Raw genomic sequence first — 12280 nt, 5'->3', positions numbered from 1 at the left:
CCACTCTCGACATTCGAATGTTCATTTCGATCATAATCATGTTTTTAATTATGAACGTAAAACATTGCATCAAAAAACATGTGCCTTTTTTGGATTACATAACCATACATTTTCTAATTGTTGGAAAAGAATAGTAGCACACAAAAGGAGGAGGCATGAAAGACCCTCTCAATAGCATGGAAAGAGATATGTTAAGTAAATCTAGAGGAAGAAAACCTATTGCAGTCATTGCGACAGGAGTGGCCATCAAAGAGCCACATGTTGGAGGCTCCATCCAGAGCAACGCCTTAAAGACAAAGTGTCAGTGCATGAACTAGGTGAAACAATTGTTCGACAAGCAAAACCACCACAGGGGGATGACCCATTCTCAGCGACAAGTGAAAAATGGTTTCTAGATATGTTTTTTTTTTCCACTGGAAAAATCAGTAACTTTCATTAATGTTTGAAAATTACATATAGCAGATGCCGAGGCATTACTTGCTTGTTCATACAAAAATCAACTTTTCATAGTGTTGTTCTGTAGGTATCGACCAAACTGTTCTGTTTACATTCATCTGTCTGTGCATAATATCCAAAAGAGGATTCTGTTTATATACATATTATCCATGTTCTCTGTATTTCTATTATCAAATATAAACAAAATCGCCATTGCCTATCAGCTGATGGGACTGTTGTCCCTTTGTTCTCTTTGTTCTATGAATGGCCTGTGATAAAACTGATACTCCTCTGCACCATTCTGCTCCACTATTATCCACTCGCCTCGGGGAAGAGTCGTGGCCTCTTTGGATAATTTGTCAGCCTCGCTGTTATGCTCTCTGTAAATATGCAAACATGAGCAATGGTTAAATGCTGCTTTGAGGATGAGTGTATCATGTAACAAGTTATTGAGTGTGTGTGTATGACATTGTGTGATATTGTTGATCCAGTTAATAACCACCAAAGAGTCCCCAAATATATTGATGCTGGTATGCTGATGTGATAATGCAAAATGTAGAAGACCGTGGACAGCAGAGAGTTCCGCGAAATTATTTGATCCATTGCCAAAGCCCATTTTGGCAAGGTATCGATGGTGGTCATTTAGGTGCAGTACAAAACCCCCACCACACCCATCCAGATTTGCTGCTCCGTCGAAAAAAGCCCACGGGATGGTTCTATCAAAGGTGGGCATTGGTTGAATGGTTCTCAGTCGCGGGGGAGGAGGGTCTGGGAGCTCATGATATGCTGCAATAATGGAGGCTTCTACCCTGCTCCATGATATTAATCGATCCTCAAATATAGCCCGATTCCGGGCAAGCCAAATATACCAAGTAGCCACGGGTGGCAGGTTTTGTAATTTGGTTCCCGAATGGCAGAGCGACCAAGAATCCCACGCGCTCCTTATATCATTCCCTTTCCAATTTGCAGCAATACCCAGTAGGTTACATATGTTGATCCACAGGTTGATTATGACAGGGCATAGAAGGAAAATATGTTCCTGTGTCTCTGATGCATTTTTGCAGAAAATACACCATGATGGGCCACATATTGCTCTGCGGACGAGATGTTCTCCCGTGGGTACATTGCCATTGAGTGCACACCAGAAGAAGAGTTTGGACCGGGGAGAAGCCTTGAGCTTCCAAATAGATTGCCACCATGACTGTATCGATTCAGGCAATCTGTGAGATATGAGCACAATGTATCCCAATTTTGGTGCATATATACCGTGGTCAGCATTGCACCAAATAAGTTCATCCGGACCTTGTTTTATTCGAATATGGGATTCAGATAAAGCCTCAGTATAACGATCCCATTCCTGATGCCATTGGATAGGGAGGTTCAATTGCTGTGCGGACTTCCAGGCTTGTGAAAAAATATCAGTGCGCTGTTGATCTGCAATTTGAGCAAAATGTCGAATATCCTGGGTCTGTAAATGCAATAAAAGGTCTGGATTAAGAATATGCCTACCCCCACAGTTAATCCAGGGGTCCAAACCGACTCTGCCCGTCCGCCCATCATTTATGCGCCAAGCAAGGTTGTTCCGAATGAGAGGGAGAGATAGAATTAAGGCCTTCCAGACCGAGGAGCATCCCAATGTTGACCAGGTAGGAAAACGGGCCCAGTCCAAAATATTGTGAGGCCAAATGTATTTATAATAAACTACCTGTGTCCAGAGATTTTGTCTAGTAAGCAGCGTCCACCCCATCTTGGCAGCCAGTGCTTTTGCAAATTCAGGCAGTTCCTTGAGCCCCCATCCTCCCCACTTTTTAGGCAGAGAGATCTTCTTCCATCCGATCCAAGCAAATAATCTTTTGTCCTGACTCCCATTCCAGAGATATCGATTACAAATTTGCTGAAGTCTCCCCAGGATGTTCCTTGGGATCCAGGCTAAGGCCATCCAGAATACCGGGGTGGCTTCTAATACAGACTTTATAAGCACCAGTCTACCAGCCCTGGAGAGATATCTGAAGCTCCATCCTGAGAGTCTTTTTTCCAATTTGGCAACCAACCAGACCCAGTCAGCTATCCTTTGGCAAGTAGGTTTCAAATTAAACCCCAAATATTTGAGACCTCTATCCAGGGGGTGGACCGCGAATGGGAAGCATTGTAAGCCAATCTGTGTCTCTTGTACTGATGTGCGAGCACAGGTGATGGTTGATTTCATCTGGTTTGGCATCATACCAGTGGCAGATGAGAAAAGAAGGAGGATCCTTGAGAAAGTTCGAGAGTCTCGAACACTGCCATTAAGAAGAATAAGGACATCATCCACAAAGAGTAGATGAGTGAGATAACAAAGGTCAGAAATGCGGAGTCCCCCAATATCACCAGACCTCTTTGCTGCTTCCATGAGGCGACTGAGACCTTCCATGACCAACAGGAAAAGGAGAGGAGATAGAGGACACCCCTGCCTCAGACCCCGCTCCGAGTGAAAAAAATCTGTGGCCGAGCCATTGATAAGAATGCTGAAAGATGGTGAAGTAATGCAGGCCATGATCCAAGTTATGAAAGCATGAGGGAAACCCAGATGAATGAGGATCATTTTGAGGTAGAGCCAGCTGACACGGTCAAATGCTTTAGACAGATCAATTTTAAGGAGGATGGCTTTTAAGTTCTTCGACCATATGGAATGGAGGGCTTCTTGAGCGAGTCCAATGGCCTCATGGATCTGTCTGGAATCGAGAAATGCAAATTGCTGAGGGGCAATGGACCGGGAGAGGATAGGTCTAAGACGATTTGCAATGGTCTTAGATATGATTTTATAGAGGCAGTTACATAAAGATATGGGTCTGTAGTCATCAAAGGATGCCGGGGAGTCAGATTTGGGGATGAGAGCTATAAATGTGGAGTTGATGGCATGATAGATTGATCCAGAGGTCCGGCTTTCTTCAACCACCTGAAGTAGGTCCTGTCCCAAAACATCGAAGAAGGTAATGTAGAATTCAATGGTCCATCCATCCGGGCCTGGGCTTTTGTCTTTTTTGAACCATTTCAGAACTCCTTCCAGTTCTTCCGCAGTGACCGGATCAGTTAAGGATTCCACATCATCTTCCTCCACGAATCTCGGGAAGTGGTTGGCCACATTAATAATATCAAGTAAATTTTCTTCTCGTGGGCTCCTGTAGAGGTTCCTGAAATGGGTGATGCCCAGGTGAGCGAGCTTGTTGAAGTTGTCTGCGATATCTCCATCCGGTGTAGGGAGCTTCCAAATAGTATTAGATACCTTCCTGCATTTTGCAAAGTTATGGAAAAACTTTGTGTTGTCATCCCCAGCTTGTATCCATAATGCTCGGCTCCTTAATCTAATGGATTCCTCTCTCTCTTTGAGAATCTTGGCTTTTTGATTCTCCAGGTCAATAAGCTTACATTTCTCAGCAGCTGACATGAACCCCTGCCCTCTGTCATCGGTGAGTGAACATAAATCCGCTTCTATTTGGGTGAGTTGTGCAGATTCCCGATCCCTTTTCTCCCTTGCCCACTTTATAGTCAGATGTTTGATCTCTGAGAGGTTCCTGCAGAAACCTTTGGCAAGAGGAACCGAGTTATTGATAGGATGAGAGACCCAGTAGTCCTTTATCAGCTGGATATAGTCCTGATCCTTCAGCCAAGAGGAGTTGAATTTAAAGGGTGCCTTGGGCTTCTTGAAAGGACCCTGAATCTCCAGGTATATAGGATTGTGATCCGATATCCCCCCCGAGCCCACCCATTGTCGGTAGAGATGTAGGCGCTGAAGGAGAGGGCCCTTTAACAGAAATCTGTCAAGTCTGCGAGCTAGTGCAGCATCCCCCACCCTTCGGTTCCGCCAGGTAGGAAGGAGACGCTGCAGTGGAATATCCGAGAAATCTGATTGCTCCAGCAGGTTGGTCATGAAGTCAGTGATAGAGTCAATTTGTGCCTCTGTGCCCCAAGACTCCCTGAATCCCAAGGAGAAATTGAGGTCTCCTCCAATAATAACATGGTCTTCATTCAGCAGGGGGAGCTGAAGAGTATTCCTCCAGAATGATTCTCTATGGGAGCAAGGAGCATATATATTGACCAGTCTGAGGTCCATGCCGAGGTCAGCCGAGAAGAAGTCCAAACCAATGAACCCTGCTCCTCCCCAGGAAGAAATAGGTTTAATGGAGCGAGGGTTTAGTCCAATGGCTAGTCCCCCAGATCGTCCCACAGCATCATTTGCATAAAAACTCCATCCTGGAACCATGGCTTGCATGACACGAACAATTTGTTCTGCAGAGCAGAGGGTTTCTTGTAGCATGATAATGTCGATAGGCTCAGTATCGATGAGCCTCTTCATGGCTAGTTTTTTGGAGGAACTAGCCAGTCCTCTGCAGTTAAATGATAGACACTTCATGGGGGAACACCTCTCGGGGTGTGTCCTGCTCTAAGAACCCCGTCAATGGTCGCTTGCCGGCCAGAGACTACCTCTGCCCCAGCTTGTTTGATGGCTTTAGAAAGGTGGGATTTTCTCCCTCTGGTGTTCAAAGATGCCCCCTCAGGAATGACAATGCCCAGACCCGAGTGACCTACAGCCGACTCTTTTGGAGTATTCCGAGACCGGAGGAAATAAGGGTGAGGAGGGGAAGATGGGCATGGAGGGGAGATAGGCACAGGAGATGTAGAAATTATAGATTCAGTGCAGGTAAGCGGAGATGATAAAGTGCATGGAATCATAGAGATGTGTGCAGATGGACCAGATGTATGATTATCATCAATAGACGAATGCAAAGAAGGGATAAATGAAACAGAATTCATACCCGCTTCTGCCGCCGAACGAGCCCTAGTTTTTGGTGGCGAGGATCTCCGGAGCCCCACATCGTCCACAGGGGCAGAGACCGAGGGGGCCGTTCCAGCAGAAGGAGGACGCGAGATGATGGGGGAAGCCGTCCTGGTAGATGCCGGAGAGCCTTTCACTGAATCGGTAGCTTTCTTATTGAGAGGACAGTCCTTCGCGAGGTGTCCCACCTTATGGCATCGCCTGCAACGGAAGGGAACCCCTTCATAATCCAGCAACTGAACACGAATACACCTGCCCCATTGCAGCGTAATCTGTTCCTCAAGCCCCTCGCGAGTGTCCAGATGAACCAAGACTCGAGCAAGTGTTCGATTCCCGGATTCCACATAGGTGCGATCATAGTCCAAATATGTCCCCAGGGCATTGCCAACCCTAATGAAAACTTCCTCGTCCCAGAATGGAATTGGTAACCCTGGGAGTCTCACCCAGATTGGACCGGCACCGAGCTGCTCGCGCTCTGGATCGAAGAGGGGATTCCAGCGTTTGAGAAGGACCGGGGCCATTTCGATATGCCAATATCGACCCAAGACTAGATTTGTTTGACAGACTTTGGAGAATTTTAATGAGAACCATCCTCTGGGGAGGACATGTACCTCTGGAAGATCGAATAGTACACCTCCCCAGATCTCCTTGACCCATAGATCAAGCCTCTGCTTCGAGTAAGATCTGCCTCTGACGTGCCCAACCAACACGGTGTTCGCGATGTCCATATAGTCTCCAAGAGGCTTTGCTTCGTCGAATTTAATCGATATATCCCTTGTCTTCGATCTGACACACTTTACCTTCTTTATTCCTGTGCGGGGGGCCGACGGATGATCCACCAGAGGGTTAGTGATACCTTCCCGGGGACTAGGGTTTGCGGGGGGAGAGGAAACCGCAGGTGTCTCAAACCATCCGGATGGTCGAATGCCTGAGACAGATGGATGAGCCACCGGAGTTTGTCTCTGATGAATGTGTTGCACCACGGGAATGGACGCCAAAGGGTCGAATGCGGGCGATGGGGGAGTATGGGAGGCCAGAAATTGCAGAGACCCTGGTGAGAGCGGAGGAACTTCAAACGGCGGAGAAACAGGGGGATAATCTGCTGCAGAGGATGGAACGGGAGCCGGAATAGGTTGGTGCGCCGGGACAGAAGAGGATGCGGAATGGGAGGGCTGAGAGTGAGAGGTAAAATGAGGAATCCCAAAGATAATATTTTCCGGCGAGGGATCCGCCGAATAGTCCACCGCTTCATGCTCCCAGTCATCCATAACTGTTAAAACTGTCGGAGACCGAAAGGGACAGGCGAGGATTCCAACGGAGAAGCAGCAGCTGTTGTAGCAGGACCGTGACCGCTGCAGGTGACCGTCGCGTAGCTGTCGAACCTATGCCCTACGAACCGCCGTTGTAATCTGAAAACCCCTTCGAACCGCAGGAAATCTCAAGAAACCCTAACCTTGTCCTTTGCGCGAGCCCATGTTCGCTCCCTCCTGGTTTCTAGATATGTTAGCTTGTCATGTTCGTGCTTTTGTAAATCATTTGTTGCATTTTAAAATGTAAAAGTGATGACGTATTCCATCACTTGTTCAACAACAATGATGTCTGGTCTTATTTTGTGTTGCATGATAAACTGTGAAAGTGATGTCGTGTTTCCATCACTTGTCAAATAAAATAGTGTTTGGCCTTATCTTTGTAAATCATGTGTTGCAGTGATGATGTGTTTTCCATCACTTGTCGAAGCAACAATGATATGTTGGCCTTGTTATTGTAGTTGGGGTATTATTTCTATTTCGCTGTAAACTTGACCACCGAGTATGTAAACTCGTGGCAAGTATGGGATGCTTGGGTCATTAGTTGGTCATGTAAGACAAGCATGTAATTTGCAAAACAATGTACTATAGGTTGCAGAGGTGGCAAGTGTCGGCTCATCGCTTAAGGCTCTGAAGAACAAAGGTGAAGGAGATGGAAGCGAGACCTTTCAGGACGCTTGTGATGCAGACAAGGTATAGAAAAGTTGCAGATTTTTTTTCATGCTTTTGGAGGACCAAAAGCTCCTCAGTGGGGAGGATTGATCTAGCTGGCTCCAGATACACACATAGGACAAATAGGGCTTATGGAAGCTTGAAAATAAAAGTGATCAGAATGCTTTTGAACCAGGGCTAGAGGGTAGATCTCGTCGTCCTGATTGTGGTGGTGTGAATGGTTCATCAAACCGAGTCTATATGGGAAAGTTATAAATAGTCAAATTTCGGTTGACTTTTGCTGACTGGGCAAGCTTAAGGAGGCAACAATTTGGAAAAAATCAGCCACAGGATTCCAGCCAACCTAGGCCAGATTCTAGGCGAATTTTTGGCCTGGCTAGTTTGTCTCCTTCGCCATTTCTCGAATTTTTAAAAATGACTATTATTTTCTTAAAATAAATAAATAAATAAATATATATATATATATATATATATATATGAGGTGGCAGGCCACCATCCCTGCCACCCCAAAACTTCATAACAAAAAAGTTGATTATTTAAGGGCCGACGAGCCATGACCCCCGTTGGCCCAACCGCAACAATAAACATTAATATATGGGTCGGCAGCCATGACCCCACTGAACTCTCCTCCAAACTCCCGTAATACACATAACTTCGAGCAGTGTGCGGGCCACCTCCGGTGGACCCAGCCCATGCCCCACCAAACTACACCACATGCCACATGTTAAGTCGTGGACGGCGCAATATGATCCTGCCTGGCCAGAATGGCAGGCCCACCACTCAGGCGCCCACACCAATACCTTTGATGCACCCATGTTCAACCATGTATGGTGTGTACTCTAGGTTTCAGGCCACTGTTAATGCACCAACGACCCATATCATATCACAGCCCATAAAAAACGTGTCATTAATGCACCAACCTCAATACAGAGTTGCGGAGGATTATGGGGCGGGCCACCCAATGCAAACCTGACCCCCCTCCAATGGAAAAAACTATTTATGTGTGGTTGTTAAAACAAAAGGGTATTAAATGGAGGGGTCAGGGTTTAACCACTCGACCTCCTCCTTATTATTCGAACTTCATACCAATCCTCCAAACAAAATTATTGATTAATCCGCCTGAAAATTTATATAAGCCTTCATTTGCACAGTGCACCCAAGGCAGCATGGAGGAACCAGGAGTATGCACAGAATTTGAGGCGACATTTTTTTAATTAATTTATTGCAGGTGGAACCATGACTGAGCGAAATTTCCAGGAGGGTGAAAATTTTGCAGTATCCAAATTGGACAAACTTTATGTCAATCTTACACCTCTCGGCAACATGAACCCAATGGCGCGGTCAGTTTCCCGATCTGAGTAGACAATTTGCAGGGGACTAGGAGGAGGGAATATTTGAGGAATCTAAGGGGAATCTAAAATATTCCTTGAGCCCTAGATTTCCATTTTCTCAGAATTCAGAAATTTGACAATCGATTTTGCACTATTCGACGCCACAAATCTAATGGTGTGTTCATATTTTCCATTTTCTCATTTTATTTTTCGACCACTTTTCTAAGTGGAGTGCAGGTGTCGGCATCCATGTGCAAGTAGTCATTTCCATGTGATTCGACACCATGAGATCGATGGTATGAAAAACTTCAGCAGTTTTACATCTATTTCTTCAGATGGCCCCAGGATGTGAGGTATATGCAGTGGATTCATGTACTTCGTTTGCTATGCATTTGTTGTACATATCCCTATTTGATTTTTGATTAGGGATCTTGTTTCTTACTTGTTTTCATAATTCCTGCTTGATGTGATGTGGGATCATCTGTGTGATGTACTTGTTGTCATGATTCGTCATGTTTTGTTTGAGATCCCTTTGTCGTCATGTTGATGGCATACTCATGTGTCGCCATGCATGTTTGCATTGAGATCCTTTTTATGCCATGTTGGCAGGATGCTCACCATGCATGAGTTTGTTTTGTACTGATAAGAGTCCTTTTGATTGAGAGTTCATGTAGTGGAACATCTCTTCGAGCCACTCCTGCATGAGGGAATTTTCCTTGTATGATACTGACGTCACCACCTATGTACATAATCACTATTGAAAACACTTAATGCAGTGGCCTACACCATCTTGACATCAGGGCCCAGAGACGTAGTCCCTCCTCGATGAACTCCGTTATCAACGGATTATGTTTTCATGTGCTGATGATTGTCATGTTCCTCTTCTTTGCAACATGCAGATGTATTCATTTATGTTCTTTTAAAAATGAAATTTAACACATCATGAAAGTAAAAGGTCTTGGAAGGGTCCTTCATCACACCGGGACCCGGATTAGCACTCGTCTTGCACTTGTAGTCCCTCATGGTTTTATAATTTTCATTATGTTTGCTTTAGCCATTTCCCTTTCTTGTCTTCTGGTTTTGTTTACTTGTTGTGTACTCATTTCCTTGTCTTGTTTTTCCCTTTCGTGTTGAGTTTTCCTTTCATTTTCTCTACACGAATAAGTGTTGTCCAATACTGTGTTTTGGCTTCTGAATAAGAATGTGGCTGATTTTAAAGAGTATTGTGACACTGCAGCACTTGGCCAGTCCTGTGTTTGTCTTCTCTGTTCTTGGTTGCAACTTTTGGCCGGTGAAGCCTAGACAAAAAACATGATCCGTATGTAAGGGAAACTCTGGTCAAACCATGAACCTATCTCCAAACTTAGAAACCCCATGCCTATACTCAGTCTTTTTCCCTATGTGTTTAAGATTAATCCAACTATTAGAAATGGAGAAGGGGAAAAATCTAAACGAGCAAACCTAAATCAGAGGTCTTATATGCTTCTCTGAAGGAACAACCTCTTCTTCTCTTAATAAGTAGGGATCCCTCTTCCGCCCCAAAAATAAATAAGTGCCTATGCATAGTCCTCTTTCAAAAACAAATATAAAGGTGAAAGAAGAGAAAGGATTCCTGCGCAGAGAGGTGAAGCAGGCAACTCCACCGGGGTACTGACCAGGATCGTTGGCAGTGGAGCAATGCTTTTGTTCATGCATGACTCCATCAGGGTACTGTCCAGGCATGCTGGCAACAAAGCAACACTAGAGATGAAAATTTATACCCTGCAAATATTAATCTCACAAACCAAACTACCCTTCCCAATTTTGAAACACTGTGATCTAGCTGAAAATTTTGTTGTGTTTGATTGAGTTGGTACAAGGTGAACCATGTCTATCCATGGGGTAAGTGGGGAAGCCAAAGTAACCTGCACAATGAATCAATACTTCCTACAAAGCCAAGGCCCTGTGCTACAAACAAACCGAAATAGAGAAGCTGGTATTCAACTAGTGTATTGCTAAGTGTTGTAGCGGCTACAACACCCTCCAAAATTTTGGCCTACATCCAAATTTCGAAGCCTTCCTTGGTTTTTACTTTCATGGTCATAAACACTCGAGCTCATCCCATGAGCTCTTGTTGAGTTTTCACACCCTCTTCGCTTAATCGATCATCGGTTGTCTTTTGGCATGTTGATCGCTATGTCATGCTTGCGAGTTTATTCTAGAATTTTGAAGGTTTGTCTTTGTGTGTATGAGTTGTTTTCGCTTTGTCGACATTGGTCGCACTTACACAGAAAGTTGTAAACATTGTGGCGCAAGTGTTGTCATGGTTGTTTGGGGACATATTTCAATTGTCACACTTGTAAATCTTAACCTCCGAGTCAGTCTCACTGAGAACATATTGTCTTGTTGGTTTGAGGTATCTTGTCGTCGAGTCGTGCTAAGTGTGTGATCACATTGTCGTGTCTACATGAGTACACTTTCTTCCACACTGAGACAATTTTATTGAAAATCTATCAACTGGGCAACCCTCTATCAACTAGACCCGATCACAATGACCTTGCATTGTTGCCCAGAACTGCATAGAGATTAAAGTTTTCCTCTAGGCAACCTACTCTATGCAATTCTAGAGATGAGCCAGTTTACTGACTCCCAGAACTGCATAGAAGTTGTCCCAAAAGTTGATCTAGTATGTGCTTCCCACAAGACCTCCTATCAAGCCTCTCGTTGGTCAACCGGAAGAAATGAATTGAGTTGTGACCCAGGGTTGTACTGATCTCCAAAATTGTGCAAAGTTGTCATGTCCTACCCTTCCTTCCCACTCTGTAAATATCCCAGGAATTGCACAGAGTTATCCTACCCTGTCATCCCTTCTTGCCCACTCTACAACCAGCTCAAGAATTGCACAGAGTTGTCCTGCCCTACCCTCCCTTCTTCCCTGCTCTACAACTATCTCAATAATTGTGTAGAGCTATCCTATTTAGCCCTTCTTCCTCGCTCTGCAACCAACCCAAGAACTGCACAGAGTTGTCCTGCCCTACCAGCCCTTCTTCCCCACTCTGAAACCAACTCAAGAATTATGCAGAGCTGTCCTATCCAGCCCTTCTTCCCTTCTCTACAACCAGCTCAAAAACTGCGTCAAACTATCTGGGCCCAGATTGTCTCTCAGGATTGTGCAGTTTTGACCAGCATATCCTGCAGCTCAACTTTGTGCTCCTATGGAAAACTACTCAGATTTTTCTACCAGTGCCTCCTGTTTCCTGCACTATCTTCCCTGGAGAAATTGCGGAGATCCTAACTAGATGACATGCCAAGTTCTCCCTTGGAAAATTGCGTAGTTCTTCCTCTTAGCTGGGTTTTTCCTTGCGGCTATCATTGTTGTCTCGGATTGTGAAAATTTGTCTCCCAATGACATTTTCGTAGTTTTCCCCGATAATGCTCCAGAGCCTCACATCTCAGCCATGTTGTGCACCTACAGTCTCAGTGCCTTATCCCTCTCTCTGTCACCTGCACCGAAATGGAAAATATGCATCATGATAGACTAGGATATTTTTTTATTTGATGTCGTCTCATCATGAGTGATTGCAGGAACAGGTACATCGATGAAACATGGAGCCATGATGAATGGGATGGAAAAGAGGCACATGCTAGAAGACTTGCTCACATTGAACGAACATATGAAGCACATCGTGCAAGTGAGCAAAAGGGACACATTCACATGCACCATCAAGAAAAACCCAAGACCA

The 12280-nt window shown here is 44.9% G+C and overlaps 1 protein-coding gene across 1 annotated transcript; it reads right to left on the bottom strand.

The window, feature by feature from the left end:
• Positions 1-655: 655 nt before the first annotated feature.
• LOC149211278 (uncharacterized) lies at positions 656-4768 on the bottom strand. The gene is made up of 2 exons (XM_089399239.1): positions 3462-4768; positions 656-2939 (listed from the first exon to the last, which is right to left on the bottom strand). Exons 1-2 carry the CDS (start codon positions 4766-4768, stop codon positions 656-658), a joined length of 3591 nt encoding a protein of 1196 aa, XP_089255365.1.
• Positions 4769-12280: the final 7512 nt, after the last annotated feature.

The sequence above is a fragment of the Pinus tabuliformis genome, chromosome 1_2 (assembly GCF_031772625.1).
Source record: "Pinus tabuliformis cultivar Carrire ecotype Pingquan chromosome 1_2, CPIR1, whole genome shotgun sequence".
In the NCBI taxonomy this organism is placed as follows: domain Eukaryota; kingdom Viridiplantae; phylum Streptophyta; class Pinopsida; order Pinales; family Pinaceae; genus Pinus; species Pinus tabuliformis.
This window is presented reverse-complemented; position numbering and strand designations above follow the sequence as displayed.